General features: G+C 34.6%; 1 protein-coding gene across 3 annotated transcripts; it reads left to right on the top strand.

The window, feature by feature from the left end:
• The first annotated feature begins 1,837 nt into the window (after window positions 1-1,837).
• Window positions 1,838-7,895, top strand: LOC131064421 (uncharacterized). 3 transcript variants are annotated; one of them, XM_057998559.2, is made up of 5 exons: window positions 1,838-1,969; window positions 2,093-2,261; window positions 2,736-2,829; window positions 3,139-3,267; window positions 5,266-7,895. In XM_057998559.2, exons 4-5 carry the CDS (start codon window positions 3,208-3,210, stop codon window positions 7,060-7,062), a joined length of 1,857 nt encoding a protein of 618 aa, XP_057854542.1. In that variant the 5' UTR covers window positions 1,838-1,969; window positions 2,093-2,261; window positions 2,736-2,829; window positions 3,139-3,207; the 3' UTR covers window positions 7,063-7,895. The 3 variants fall into 3 exon arrangements, with proteins under 3 accessions (XP_057854542.1, XP_057854541.1, XP_057854540.1); XM_057998558.2 differs by lacking the exons at window positions 1,838-1,969; window positions 2,093-2,261 and having other exon boundaries at window positions 2,400-2,829; XM_057998557.2 differs by lacking the exons at window positions 1,838-1,969; window positions 2,093-2,261; window positions 2,736-2,829 and adding an exon at window positions 2,890-3,014.
• The last annotated feature ends 9,008 nt before the right edge of the window (window positions 7,896-16,903 follow it).

The following is a 16,903-nucleotide window of genomic DNA, read 5'->3' as shown; positions in this document are numbered from 1 at the left end:
CAACTAGGTTGCCCTTAAATACACCAACTAGTGTGTAAAATGATAATTTTTACATTAAAGTTGGCGAATTACTGCATCCACTCTTAAACTCCACATCATTCATGTTCATATATTTATCTCATGCCATAAATTTATCATTCACTAAATTAGTTCATGTCCACAAGTGTGGAAGTGATCTAGATCTTATTTGTGCTCACCAATGTGAGCCTTTCCTACTTTTTTCTCTTGATTGTTATGACCCAACTAAAGTACAAATTATGTCAAGTTACTCACTAGGTTCATATATTCAAAGATTGACCTTAATTGGAAATAAATTCATTTGGAATCAACATCACATCATCCTAGGAGCGCATTGCTTGTTTGCCTATTGTCTTGATTCTTTTGACAGAGATGTAAAGCTAGTCCATTATGGGTTTGACTGAGAAGAATATGATTCTCATGAATTCACATATTCTTCAATTGTGTTGATAAACACCATTCATGTGTATTGAATTAAGATATTAGGTCTCAAGGCAAAACTAGTTTTAAACTATGCAGATTATTAAATCATCTTTGTGAGTTAATGTTTTTCTCTTTCCATTAATACACTCCTCCCCTACTAGTGTAAATTTCAAATAGTAAGATACTATCACAAAATTTGGCAATTCCTTAGAAAACCAAAATAGATTGAAATCATACATTTTTAAAAATATTAAATTGAGCCTTAACATTATAGATTAGATGCAATTGTTTATGACAACATGCTTACATACCATCGATACAAGGTGAAAGCAATAGAAAATAAGACAACAAAATACACCTAATAGAAAAAAGAAAGACAAAATAACAATTTAAAATATACTACCACACAAAAAAATTAAAATACAAAACCACAATATTAAACCAAAAAATTGCATAACCAAATCAATGAGAAACATACATCTTAATGAAATAAATTAACCACAAAATTAATGCTATTAGATTTCCACAATCCATGCTAATATTATTTGTTATTTATAGATTTGATTGTGTATGATTCTTTTTTTAATCATCAACATTTCAGATCACACTCCACTATCCATCTCCTTCAACTCTCTTTCATCCTGATGATGGATCTCTCCATCTCCTTCAACTCTCTTTCATCCTGATGATGGACATGAATGTGCTCCGAAATATTAATGATTAGAAAAAATCACACACAATCAAATCCAAAAATAACAAATAATATAAACCACAAAAATTCACTCTAAATTATAAAAAATCCAAACTCTTATCATTTCAAATGAGCTCCACAAAATACCCTAAATTACAACCCAAATCCCTAGAAAATCCCAAATTACAACCCAAATCCCTAAAAAATCCCAAATTACCACCCAACTCCAGTGGACTTATGAGGACATCCCATCAAGTTTCCTCATATAAAACCCTCACCAACCACATTCAATGGAAAAGGACCTAACAGAACCCCAAGAATTGTGGTCCGGGAGAGTTATAAATGCTTTGGAAATTCCACCCTGGTGCTGAGGTGTCCACTTGAAATGCTTTGCTGTAACATGCCCATTATTCATCAATTCCTTGCTGGTGGAGAGGTAAGTCATTTATAGACATGATTGCGAAGCATAAAGGCAAAACACTTAACACATTTGATATATAACATGTTTTAATAAGATTTGCAGATTTGCATATCCCCCACATTGCTTAAAAGTTGATGAAAAACCGGTTGAGAGGGCTAAAGTTATGCTTAAAAAAAAAGTAATCCATATTTTTATTATGTCACATTTTTCTATTAAAGCTCTGTAAGAGACTCCTCCCACATCTAATCCACATGCAATAATTGCAAATTACAATGTGCACATGAAGTAAAGCCAATTAAACTAGACAAAAAGTGCAGCTCAAGCCACGATGGATCCATTAGAATCCCCAAGACTATTCAAAATCATGGCTAAGTCCAGCTAATCCTCCAACTATGGAACTCTGTCCTATTTTTATGGTATTCTATATCTTTTAAAATCCCCTAATTCTGAGTTCTGACCTAGTTCTATAGAATTGATTTCTTTGTATCTTGGGTTTGAAATCGATGCATAACCATGTGTTGTGGAATCTGATGACTTAGGCAAAGTCATCACCTTGCAGTATGTTATGGAAAAGGGAGAAGCTCATTGGGCTGAGTTCCCTAGGTCATAGGGCCCCTGTTTCCCTCGGAGAATACAATCACCAGGGCCCATAAAATCACCATTTTGTACATTGAAAATCAGCTATATTTACAGTATTACCTGCCACAGGTAAGAAACACTGATTAATATAATTTGGGTTTCAATAATTTCTTATAAGATCACACTTTTTAGGTTCATTAAATGTAAATATGAATTCTTTTTATAGATTTCGATGTTCATATTAACAGAAAAACAACTTATAAATGTGGCAAACTATTGTTAAAACTTGTTGTAAACTACCCATATGATTTCAAGCAAAATAGCCAACTGAGCATGAATGAAATCCAAGATTTACCACCTTACCTTTAACACAAAATCTATTAATAATCTCAACCAAATTTGTTTTTATGTTATAGAAAAAAGAGAGTCAAATTGAGCAACTTCCAACTCAGGAGAAAAACACAGAAATCGGTTTTAATTTGACCCTTCATTAAGAATCGTTCTCACAAGTTAAGGCGACCGGTTACATCCGGTAAGGGACCGGATGTAGTGCCTGCAAGGACATACTGAATATCTGATTGAGTTTTTCAATGCGTTTTACAGTTGTTCTCTGCACATTTTGACAAAGTGGGTTCTTTTCGAATGCTGCCATCCACATGGGTTTTCAGGCATTTTTCGTTTTGATATAATCTGCAAGGTAAAGTTGTGATCTTTGAAAATTGATATATTCAAATGTATATTGTATATGTATACGTGTAGAGCATGAGGTCACATGGAGCTGCTAGCAGCCTTATTCTGGGGGCTATAGGACCGTGTGCTGTTTCTTTTTTTTTAGTTCCTTATTTTGGAATGTAGGGAATTTCCCATCATTCCGGGCACATGGTATGAAACAAGGAGGCTTTTTTGGGATTGTAATGGCTTTTAGTGGTTATGGGTATATTTACTTTTTTTCTTTTTGATTAGTGCTGTCTCCTGAGTTGAAGGCATTTTCCATTGCGCTACACAGATTTTATCTCAAAGGATCAATCAGAAGTTTCTCAGGAGCCGTGTATTCCTCCTCTGGATTGCATATGCAATGTCTACTTCATCTGCTTCTTCGTCTGTGAAGAGGCATTGGTGGCTAAGCAACAGAATGGTGAGGCTTTTTCCTTATTTTGGTACACATTAGTTTTCCGAACTGGATAGATTATTGTTTGGACTGACTAATTTGTTTGCTTATTTTGTTATGCATCGGAAAACTTAAGGTTGATAGACCATAGTGAAGGATTAGTATGCGTTCTAGTACTTATTACATGAGCAGAGCTAGGAGGCATGCATTTTTTGTACTTTCTATGTCTGGATTGTGTTTTCGGACTTATTAGTTTGTTCGGTCATGTCGATACTGATCAACTGCAATAAGGTAGGAAGGAGCAATATATATGTTTTCTTGGTGAAATGTATCTTATGTTCTTCAAGGAAAAGGAAGTTCACATCAATCCTGCAAAAGGGTAATAATTAGTATGTGTTTGACATTGATCCCTCACTTTGGATTTTGTGTAATGAATTTTATGACATTCTTGATTGACAAGAATTAGTGGATTATGTTGCATTGGGAGAATCCTGGTCGCAAGCTATGGTTTCACTGGGCATTGGGAGAATCCTGGTCGCAAGCTATGGTTTCACTGGGCTGTGGTGGCTTAAGAGTCTCGTTACCCCCCATCTTCCATTTCATTGTGGTTGACTCCTTAATGGTTGAGTTCTTCCCATTGTATTTGTCTGAGTTGGATATTTTCATTATGATCTTTAAGTTGGATTAGGGAGTTGAAGTGCCTTTAAGATTGTGTATTTTGCCATATTATTGATTTGGTTTATCACTTTGCTTTGAGATTTTTCTAATGAGTGATTTTGGTAGACTGCTCCTTGGTTGAGTTCTTACCATTGCATCTGTCTGAGTTGGATACTTTCATTTTGACTTTGTAGTCACATTAGAGGGTTTAAGCGCCTTAAAAGTGTGTGAATTTTGTTCTGTTATCCATTTTGGCTTCATATTTCACATTTGGATTCTTCTCATGAGTGGGTTTGGTTCTGAATTGGATATTTTCATGCCGTCATTGTAGTCAAATTGGAGAGTCGGATTCATGTGCGCGACCCAGATCGTGTATGCTTTGTCATTTCATTTGTTTTGGCTTCATACTTTACATTTGGATTCTTCAATTGAGTGGTTTTGATATTGAGCATCTTCCAGTACTCTATTCGGTAAGATCGTCCATTGCATTTCTCTGACTTAGATGTTTCATTAAGATTTCCAAATCACATTTGTAGAGTTGAATTTGAAGTACTAATGTATGTGGGTAGCTTAGGGTTTGCCTTGGCTCCTAATTCTTTTTGGCTTCATACCTGCATTTGGATTCTTCTCTTAAGTGCTTTTGGTTTTAAACATTTTTCAGCACTCCAAGGTTAATTCTGCCCATTGTCTTTCTATGAGTCTGATATTTACATTGTGATTTCCTAATCACATCGGAGAGCTGAATTTGAAGCACTTATTTAATGTGGATGCCCTACACTCTGTATTTTTCCATGCTATTAATTTTGGATTCATACGTTTTATTTAGATTCTTCTGATGGTGCTTTTGCTTTTGAACATCTTGAAGTAGTGTGTATTTTTTCATGCTATTAGTTTTGGATTCATACATTTTATTTAGATTCATAAAATTGTCCTAAAGCAATCTTTACCGGGTTATGATTGATGAGGCTTATATAATATCAGACATATTAATCACCTGGGTACTGCCAAAAATCTGTGTTCTTACTGCAACTTCATTCTTTGTACTTTGGTGATTTTGTTCTTCTAAAAGCTACCTAGCTATGGAGGCTCTGCAGTTATATTTTCCACTAATGTTAATCGACCCTTTTCAATCAAATGCAATTTTGAATCTATGTTTGCAGAGAAGAACATTGTTTCTGGTTAATTCAGTCAGAAAGTCTTTGGCTAGGTGGCCAAGCATTTTAGGAATGTTAGTCAGATAAGACTGAAATGTGATTTAACAATGCTTTAATCTTTTTCTATAGAGGATTGCCATTTTCAACTTTAATTGATGAGGTCTGTTGCCATGTTTATGTTTGTGTTAATCTGACAAATTCAATATCAATGCAGCTTGCAGAGAAGCATGTAAGGAAAGCTCGACTTTTACTTCAAAGCCAAGAATCAGCTGATGTCTTTTCAGCAATAAATCTCCTTGATGCTGCTCTCAAACTGTGGCCCAGATGTGAGAAGGCATTGGAGCTTAAAGCCAGGGCACTCTTATATCTTCGTAGATTCAAAGATGTTGCAAACATGTTGGAGGAGAATATCCCTAGCAGAGAAATAGATTCATCTGGAAGTCTAACACTGTCAAGAGAGAGCGTAGAGCTTCTTCACAGCTACAATAGAATTGAACAATCAGTGGCAAAAGTTTTCTTCAAGTGTTTTGTCTTATCCAAATTGAAAACATTCCTGTGTGTAGGGATGTCCAAGAGGGCTGAACGAGAGGAATGGAAGCACCTGGTTCTTGGACAGGCCTGCTGCCATTTGGGTATGATGGAAGATGCATTGCTCTTGCTTCAAAGTGGTAAAAGAGCTGCTTCTGCAGCCTTTAGACACAAAAGCATAAGCAGAAGTGAAGATTGTTTCTCTTCAGAGATCAGTATTTCTGAGTCTGACACTGTAACCCAAATGCTTGGAAACATCAAAACGTTGCTAAGAAGAAGAGCAGCTGGCCTGGCTGCACTAGATGCTGGTCATTACCTGGAGGCAGCAAGGCATTTCTCTAAAATTATTGATGGCAAAAAAGGAACTCCTCAGGGTTTCTTAGCAGAATGCTATGCGTATCGTGCAGCTGCTTATCAGTCATCTGGACGAGTGGCAGATGCAATTGCTGATTGCAACAGGACACTTGCGTTGGATCCAACTTGTATTGAAGCTATAACTACTCGAAAATCGCTTTACGAGTCAATCAGATGTTATACTGAGACTTTGCAAGACCTAGAGCATCTGAAGCTGCTTTACGAGTCCATTCTTCGTCACCAGAAGCTGCCTGGACCTGTTTGGAAGCAGCGGTGCATAAGATACAGAGATGCTGAAGGGAACTTGCAACACTTGAATCGACGGATCAACGACACATTACAGAGACTGTTTAGCCCTTACACAGTTGATTACTATAAACTTCTCTCTTTGCAAAAGGGTTCTTGCACAAGGGCAGATGTGGAATGTGCTCATCGTTTGCTCACCTTGAGACATAAGCCTGATAAGGCTTCTCATTTTGTAGACCGGTGTGAGTTTGTAGATGACCGTGACATTGATGCTGTCAAAGATCAAGCTAAGATATCAGCTGCAATGTTGTGTAGATTGTTGCAAAAGGCACACACATCAGTAATGGCCTCTATCATGGAAGAGGAAGCAGAGAAAAAGAAGCTGAGAGAAGCTAATGATGTAAGAAGAAACAGCCATTTGAATGATAGGTCCCAGCAGATGCTTCATGTTAACGATAATACACCTAGGAATGGGATAAGAAATCCAAATCAAGCCTACTGCTATGTAGAAAGAGAAATTCATTCTGCTATGCTTTCTTCTGATCCCACATTTGTTGAATTTGGCTGTGAGGTTGAGCAAGCATGTACAAGAACATTTTCAGCTACAAATTTGGGATTTAGGAGTTCTTCTGATGAGATAGGTTGCAGCATACAAGATGGTGTTCATAGGATAAGTATATCAAGTGAAGCTACGGAATTTGGAGCATACAATTCTGTTGAGGAGGATACCATTCAGCAAGAATTTTTAGACAGTGGAGTCTTTCAATCTGTCTCCTGCAGGGACATGGCAGATGTAGGAAACATACTATCACATACTTTTCGTTCTGATAGCTGGATGAAGGTTCACCAGGGTCACAATATCACACCTCTTCAAGTCACTTGATGTGGTTCATTTATGCAATTCATGTACATTTTATTTGATGTGGTTCAACCTTAGCTAGCAGGGCAATTGAATGAAGGCTCTTCATATAGGCAGAGCGAGGAATCTACTTGGAAGGAAAGCTGCTGCTGTAAATTGCTACAGGAGCAAAAGTTAGTGCCATGAGAAACCATTTTTTTGTAGGCATTTTCATTCCAGACATCTGCACATTTTACCAAATTAAAATGGGTGTCCTGTACCAATAGGTACAAGTAAATGCCATCATGATTCAATGTTTGCTATTTGCTTTCTAACTGCTGAGAAGATGGCTCTACACTTTGCAATGTTAATGGGATGGTCTTGGAGAAATTGATCTCAGCAGCAAGTTGTCATAAGCATTCCTTCTTTGCCTGATGATTTCTAGACCACAAATTGTTGTTGGAATTTTGTAGAACCAATTTACAGAGATCAATGCATCCCACTGACCTTTGATGAGAAGCAGATGAGAAGCTTTGATGAGAAGCATTTGCATTGGGTCTACATCAGCATACATTATTAATATTATTGAACTCATCTCTAGGTTTATCTAGTTTATCAGTGTTGGATGAGTATGTGGTAAGATACACCATGTAGAGCTTCCATTGCCTATGTACTATTGCTTGTGGCCTATCTCAAAGCTGTTGAAAATCTTCTTTGGAAGGTTAAACCTTTTTGTAAAGGGTCTGATCTTGCTCTGCACATGCTAAGACTAGTGCTAGACTCATGAGAACTCGAGTGGCAGGGATTGTTTGTATATGGCATCATTTTTCAATCCAGTATTTTGCTTGTGCATTTTGACACAAGAATTTTTGACTTTATTTATTAGTTGAAGAAACTTTTGAGCACATAGTTTGGCCAAAATGGAGTGTAAACCAGAGCTCACTAACATAATTCATCTTCCATGTTTTGGCTGAGTTTTGGAGAAATGAGCAACATGAATTGAAGGAATTTTAATAATGTCCACAAGGCCAGCAGTCTAAGGGACCAAGAGTTGAAACCCCGAACAATTTTCAAGTTCTTTTCTGATGGCAGTCCTAATTTTTTCTAATTTGAATTTCTTTATCTCTTCATTTGCATTGGGGTATTCATGCAATTTAATGTTCTACTTACCCATCCACTTGCTGTTTTGTTTTCATCCAAGACTTCTTTCTTCGGTCTAAATCCTCTTCCACAGCCATTTTGGGCCAGCGGTGTCTATCCATTTTTTCAACTTTTTTTGAAGTAAACAAATTTTCCTTGATGCCTCTAATGGAAACATTTGTGCTTCAGCCAAAAGAATCTCATATGGGACCGAAGATCTGACTTTGAGATTACTAGTAATTAGATGCTTTTGAATTCTTTCTACCTGCCTCCACTTATGGTTTGGCATGTTGCTCTTCCAAACCTCACAGCCATAGAGGATAACTGGCGTGACCAACAAATCAAAAAGTGTTTTCTTGGTTTTCCCATCCCATAACTCTACTTTCCCGCATCTATTCTACAAAAGATAAGACACTCTCCAACCTCCTTGAATCCTTTTTGTTCTATATATCTCCCAGCTGAATTTGTTGTGAAATCAATCCCCAGATATTTGTATTCTTCCACTATCTCCAAAAAGTGCCCTTAAATCATTTGTAGAACATTGTGACTACATAAAATGCCTTAGATTTAAGTCCTAATTAGTCCATAAAAAATAACATTTTAATAGGCAATATATCACCTGATATCCTGCAGGCATTAAGCAAAGACTGATTGTAATCCTATAACAGTATGGACATGTCTAATTTATGGTAGGCTAACCCCAACCCCTCTTTGAAAGGGACTAACATACCTATATGTACAGGCATCACAATGTACAAGGCCTTTTTCCCTGTATGTATAAAAAGGTCTTTGAAAAGGACAACCCTAGAAATATGTAATTTGTAGGGTTTCATTAATTCCACAGGGGTAAGTACGTCCTTAAAATTGTTGTGGCCATTTACATTTCAACATTCCTCACTGTACCGTTTTTACCAAACCACATTTTACTCTGCAATCATGGGATACCTTTTGTTTATTGCAAGGAAGAGCAAGTCAAAAGGTAATTTGGCATTTTCCTTAAGTCCTATGGATGTACTTTGACTCTAGTAGGTAGCCTTTTCAATTGTTTTTAAAATAACTTGATAAATATTTTGGATTTAGAAATGTGGATGTTTGTGTAATTTAGTTGTTTTTAAATAAATAAATAAATAATATTAAATATGAATGTGAATGTGATGTATAAATTGTGTATTTTTAAAAGTAAATGTTTAAAATTATTTTAAAATAAATCTAATGTTTTTAGTATTTTCAAAAGTAAACTCTTGAATTATTTTAAAATAAATTTAATACTTTCTTAATGTGTCACAATCTGAAATGATAATGATATTTTTGATTAATTTTTAAAATAAATAAATAAAAAATAATAATTAAGAAACTTCATAAATTTAAAAACCATGTTAGATAACACTAGTGAGAATAAAAATAAATGACATTGACTAAGCTCTAAAATATACTATTAATCTAAGAGCAGATTTTTGATTCCCACTCATATAAGATGACAAAGATGGAATCATGGCTTAAAACTAACAAGTTAGAGTTGAGGCACTTTGCCAATTAATTATTTATCTACACATTAGAATATATTGACTTACTATACTTAGTACAATTATAATTATTTTTATATTTTTAAATATTCTATTAATTAGTATTTTTTTTCTTCTTTTGATGTGATATCATCTTTGTAGATTTAATCATTTCTAAAATTATCTTAAAAAATATTTCATATTATTTCATTTTAAATAGTGAAATTTATATATTAATGTTATCTTTATTTAATTTTATAATTGTTTAAAGAGAACATTTTAATATATGTATATTAATAAACATGTATATAAAATAGATTCATTTTTATTATTTCTAATTTGTTTTCATGTACATATTCTTAGTTATTTCTTATTTTACGTAGATTCATGCATAATCTAATATATTCACCCAAGTCACATGTTTATTATACTTATCTCTATTTATATTCTAATTTATTATTCATCTAAACTTGACATTTTTCTTAGTAGGGTTGTTTTTGTAGTTGCATGGTTGATCTTGTAGTTAGGGACTTGATCCCTACCTTTTTAAAAGTCAAATTCAAATTCTAGTCAATTGCCACCCTTTATTTTCTTGTCCTAAATTGACCAAATATATTTTAAGTTATAAATTTTGATGTTGCTTTAGTATTTAGAGGCATTCATTAGCATTCATTCATAATGTCTCGTTCTAAAAGCATCCAAGGTTTTATTAATAGTGGAACACTTTTGCTTGGTGCATTAAAAAAAGAATAACAAATCTAAATACATCATTCTAAGATGCTTTCATGCTATCTTTGATCCTTTACACACATTTATGGGGTGACCTAGGTGAATACATCCCCTTTTGACATTTGAAAACCCTTCAAAGATATATTTAAATACTTACTATCCTCACATACTCAAAAGAAGAAAGAAAAAAAAAATCATTCGAGCAACTTGCAAAGTAAAAGTACACAATAAGTACGGTCAAACATGTGCACGAAGGATGAATTCATGATCCTAGAAAAAACCTAGATCCATAAACTCAACCCAATATAGAACATGACTTAAAATGGTAATATTAGGAGCCAAATAGATAGAGGTGTCTTTTCTAGACAAGATATCTTTTAGATTCCAACATTAGAAACAAAGGTAGTCATTATTTGATCATAAAGCTAAATGCACTTATTTTCTATATTTATTTCCACATCCTAGACTTTGATAAAATACTTTAGCTCATAGACTATCACCTACTAGACTTAGATTAATCTATGCATATACACATGGATCTTATTAAACCCTAGGGAAAGTTCATTTTTCTTTACATTTTGGTGAGCTTGTCTAATCATACATCCCTTTGGCCTTGACCTTAGGGCCACAACTTTACCATTTTTTGGTCTTATATATGCTTTTTTCGCTTGTTTTACCATTTTAAAGATATTATTTTTTAGGGTGTCCTAGATCTATGCATTTTTAGTTTTTTTTTTTTATCATTTTTACTTGAAATTTTTTTAGGGTTTTAGATTTGTATATTATAATATTCTATTTGCTACTACATTATTCCTTTTAGGTTTTGTACTTTATTTTATTATATTTATTTTCCTCACCTTACTGATAAATCCCTGTAGCATTGTAAATTGTACCCACCTACGTTATCATCCTTGCTTAGACTTCACCTTGGTGCTTCAACTTTCGATGCTCGATGCCTATTCTGAATTTGCTCACACCATCCATAGACCTAAATTTTCCTCTCCTTCTCTACCCTCCCTCCAAGTCCGAGTCTTGATTGTTAGGACAAGGGCGCCCAGTGCCTTGGTCCTCTCAATTAGGGTCCATTTTTTGTCCTCATAACAACCATCTTAGATGAGCAAGAAATTTGATCCCATGTCGGCCTACTTTGGAAATTCAACTAATTTTCTAGCAGTCAAGTATAAAAGGAGGTCTACCCCTCTCATTTGAAACCTAACTTTTCCAAGAAGCAAAATTACAATCCTAATTCAATTCAACTGAGCAAGCAATCAATCATTCATTAAGCATTGGAGAAGAAGTGATCTCAAGTTTATGCATTCAAGATGGCATTAATGATCAACCTTTTTTGAAGACGTTCTACAAGACATCCTAAAAACCTTGCATGAGGATCAAACAAAACTTCATGAAGGTATACATTTCAATTACAAGCATTTTACTTCAAATCTGGCCTTTCCCTCAAAAGAAAAGCATCTTGTAGTAATTTTCATTTCAATTACTAGTTAAATTCAAGGTTAATTCTTGAATCGGGGTTTGACCTAAGGCAAACCCCTATCCACAACATCTTTCCCTCTCTTTCTGTGTGCAAGAAACAGGCTCAAGAGCTATACTTAGAGAATTTTGACAAAGTTGACGATGATGAACAGGTTCAACTTTTGATGAAGTGAAATTCAAAGGACTAGGGCAAATCTATACTACTTGGTCCTGAAAAATTAGGCCAAACTTCTAGGAACAGGTTCTAAACATTTTATTTTGCCTAGATCTCAGTTTGTGGCTCTATGGGATATATGTAGCAGTCTATTTTCAACAAGTTACTTCAATTATTCATTGTTTTACCCTAATTTCATAATTATCTTCCAATTTCAACTAAGAAAGAGGGTAACAAATAAATAGCCAGTGAATCTAATCAGAGTTTCAGTCCTTTCCTTATTTGGATCGTGACTAGATCTATTGGATTCACCTCTCTTTCAATGTGCTGCCTAATTTGGCTTGTTAGTGGATTTATTATCTTAATTGAAACCCTAATTTGAAAGCACACCCCAATACAATCCCACCCTTGGGTTCCTCTTTAGAGTTTCATTTTTAGATCTAATATATCACCAATTTTCTATTATTTAAATTTAAAAGTGATTATTACTTTCTCATTATGAACATGTCTTTCCCCCTTTTTAAACTCACTTCTTATATCTCTATGCATACATCTAAATTATGACCTATGGTAGTGACTTACTAGCTCATCCATATATGCACTTGATACAACGAGAGATCATGGCTCATGTGATGTTGTACTTAATATTCATGATAAATTTTCTCTTACATCTATATATTGTCCTTCATTGCCTCTCTTGATTTATTTTTCTTTGAGAAGCCTAGTGATGTAGATACACATGTTTCACCTACACTTAAATATGATATTAGGACACCTTCTCCCATTTCCATTGATATACTTTTTGATTTAGGATTACCTATATATGATGATAACCCTAGTGATGGTCCTTATTAAGGTTATACTCATCTCATTAGTGTTATACCTATACATGGTATATCATATTCACCTTCACATTAGGTCAATAACCCTCACAAGGTTCATGATACATCTTTTCTATCTTATAGATTAAGCTATTTTGATGGTATGTATAGTGATGCAAAGTGGTAATTAATTTTTTTTATCAAGATGAAGATGATGAATTTTTATCTCATGATGATTCATGACCTCACATATACTATCTAATTTCCTTTCCTTAGAGGATTCCATAAACTTATCTATGCATTATGATGTTATACAAATTATTTTATGGATGCACACATGTTTTTCCTCTCATATTTTAATAAAAATATCATGATTTTATATCTGAGTAAGTGCACCAAGATGGTGAACAAAAAGGGGGGTATAATTGGACACCTTTTTTTTGGAATCAACTAAACCTTAACTTGGAGGAGCAATTTGAGACTCGTCCACCCAAAATTTGAAGATACCCAAAGAACAAAGATTGTATTAATTTGAATCTAGTTTCTAAAATACTAAGGTTTTTTAAAATTGGATAAGATTAAGTGGGTCAAATATTTTGCGCACACAAAAGTGTTCCTATTTTTTCAGCAAAACATAACATAGTGTGTGACGTGCACATCAAAAAAGTTATTGTTGCATTTAGTATTTTGAAAAACCTTTTGGTAGAAAGATAGTTAAGAGAGAGCACTAGAAGTTGAGTATTTTTTTGTAATTTTTTAAAATGATTTTTCAAAGTGAATGCATCATGAAATCAAGTACCTATTCATGCGCGTCACATAACTTGCACCAAAATAATAAAAAAATCAATTTTTTTTTAAAGTGTAAAGAATAAAGTGTAGAGCAATAATATATATATATATATATATATATATATATATATATATATATATATATATATATATATATATATATATATATATATATATATATATATATATATATATATATATTTCAAATTTGGACATGTACTTCAAAAGATTAAAAAAATGGCACACGTCTGTCCCTAACAACTCTAGAGACATTGGTAAAACAAATTCAAGATTAATATGCTAACATTTTTCAATTTTTTTTTAAATTATATGGCTAGAAAGATTAGAAGATGGGTGAAATTATGGTGCCAGTTTTACAAATACCCACTTGATAACGTGTAAACTTGATGGCGATGAGTTGAGAAACCAAATTGGAAGAAGAAAACACATAAAAAAGAGGGAAGTAAGGCTCCCAAGCCTCAACCTTGTTATCCAAGGCTAAGTACAAGGCCAAACGCACATGGGTTTTTAAAATTCAAATAAAATGTATGGGTTATTATTCTGTAATATAACGCGTACAAGTTTTTGTACATAATAACTTGTACACGGTTTTATTTCCATAATAATGCATACGAGCTATGTTCTTTAAAATTCACATATGTTAACATAGAATATATTCATATATAATTTTATATAATTACACATACATATATTCATATATCTAGATAGAGAAAGAGGGGGAAGGGAGGTTGAGAGAGAGATAGAGAAAGAATGAGAGAGAGAGAGAGAGAGAGAGAGAGAGAGAGAGAGAGAGAGAGAGAGAGAGAGAGAGAGAGAGAGAGAGAGAGAGAGAGAGAGAGAGAGAGAGAGAGAGAGAGAGAGAGAGAGAGAGAGGTGGAGGGAAGGAGAGCGAGGGAGAGAGATAGATAAAAAGAGAGAGAGAGAGATAGAGAGAGAGAGGGGGGGTGAGGGGGAGAGGAAGAGTGAGGGATATCGATAGAGAAAGAGGGGGAAGGGAGGTTGAGATCTCTCTCTCTCTCTCTCTCTCTCCCTCTTTTACTAGCTACCTTTCTCCCTCATTGTCCTTCCCTCCACCCCCCTCTCTCTCTCCCTCTCTCCCTCTTTCTCAATTTCTCTCCCTCCTTTTTTATCTCCCTCTCTTTGTCTTTCTCTCTCTTCCTCTCTCTCCCACTTTCTCTATCTCCCTCTCTCCCTCTTTTTCTATCTATCTCCCTCTCTCCCTCTTTCTCTATCTCTTCCTCTCCCTCTTTCTCTATCTCTCTTCCTTGCTCTCCCTCTCTCCCTCTTTCTCTATCTCCTCCTCTCCCTCTCTCCCCCAATCTCTCTCTCTCTCTCTCTCTCTCTCTCTCTCTCTCTCTCTCTCTCTCTCTCTCTCTCTCTCTCTCTCTCTCTCTCTCTCTCTCGCTCTCTCGCTCTATCTCTCCCTATTTTCTATCTATCTCTCTCCCTCACTCTCCTTCCCTCCACCCCCTCTCACTCTCTCCTTCTCTCCCTCTTTCTCTATCTATCTCCCTCTCTCCCTCATTCCCGATCTCCTTATCTCCCTCATTCTCTATCTCTCTTCCTTGCTCTCCCTCTCTCCCTCTTTCTCAATCTCCTTCTCACTCTCCCTCTCCCTCTTTTTCCATCTATCTCTCTCCCTCACTCTCCTTCCCTCTACCCTTACATGTCTCTGTCTCTGTCTCTCTCTCAACCTTCATTCCCCCTCTTTCTCTCTTTTCTCTCCATGTATAGGGTCAATAACCCATACAGGTTTTTGTGACTAAAGATTTTGCACTACTCTCCCTTCTTCTACAATGTCAATAACCCGTATGGGTTTCTTTCACTGTAGACTTATGTCTTTAGTGTCAAAACCATGTATGGGTTATTGCCACTATAGCCACTGTAACACTCCCCCTCCCTTTGTCTATATTATCAATAACCCGTACGATTTTTTTTTATAATAAGAACACAAACAAGTTTTTGACACTATAGGTGGTTACATAACGACAAGAAAAACACAATTTCTGGTGAAGAACCCACTGAAACTGTCTTCACCCGCAAAATTCTTGGACAATGTATGGTTTTGCTTGTTTTATATGATTTCAAATGATTGAAATGCATTATTAGTTCGATATTTTCAATGTTTTTTTTTGTTTCATTTATGCTTTTGATTGCCAAATTCAATGATTTCCATAATTTAATGAAATGTTTTGTTTGTTTTATTTGTATAATATTTACTAACATATATGATGTTATTTAAAACAATTTATAATCATGATGGGAAGGAACAAGCGAGGAACTATTGAATCACAAGAGGAAACAAAGGAAAGGTAGAGGGAATGCATGAAAAGACTATGTGAAATGAGAAAATTGGGAGGAGAAGGTACACCATCTACACCAACTCAATTACATGGATGGAATGAATTGAATGCAAACCAAGAAGAAGAGCTAATCAATTATTAAATAAATGTACTTAATGCAAGCCAAGAACATGCAACAATATTAACACCTAAAATTATTCGTAGAAAACCAAAGTATATAATTGACATTGATGAAATTTTTTTGAAACCAATGCTCGATAAAATTTTCCAACACACTTGTCGAAGAATGGCTAATAAAATATGGAAAAATTATTTTGAGAGCTTAAATCAAATTGCAATAAGCCAATTAATTGTTGAAAGGATAAGAAATATGAATTTTAGAGAGACAATGAAACAAATTGGCTTAAGATCATCTAAAAATGATGGTGAAAAAACTATAGTAAGAAATCTATTTGATGTGTATCAAGCAATTGGTTCAACATCATTCTCTAAAGATGAAAATGTTACTCGACATGTTCTTACATCAATCATAATGAGCAACCAAACTAAAAAGTCTCGTTTAATAAGCAAAACAAGCAAGTCATTAAAGATAAGTAGAACAACACTACACCATGCCTTAGGGAGGCGTGACAAACTTGAGGATCCTAACAATAATTCTCTTTAGCATTTTTGGGTAGACTTCCACAAAAAGACAAAGTTGTTGTTGATGCATGAAGACAATTAATTGAAAATTCTTGGCATGACAACACAAAAGTTTCACCCAATCAAAGACATGTTGTTAGAAGGAGAATCGAATCATGAAATTGTGAGCCACATCCGAAGCAATTTTTGGATATGACTCAAACACATTTTTTTTCAAGAAATTAATTCAAACATATCCTCAAATAAGAATTAGCCAAAGGTTTTTTGAAATGGAAAAACCCTTTTATGTTAAGA

This window comes from Cryptomeria japonica, chromosome 5 (genome assembly GCF_030272615.1).
Source record: "Cryptomeria japonica chromosome 5, Sugi_1.0, whole genome shotgun sequence".
Lineage (NCBI taxonomy): Eukaryota > Viridiplantae > Streptophyta > Pinopsida > Cupressales > Cupressaceae > Cryptomeria > Cryptomeria japonica.
This window is presented reverse-complemented; position numbering and strand designations above follow the sequence as displayed.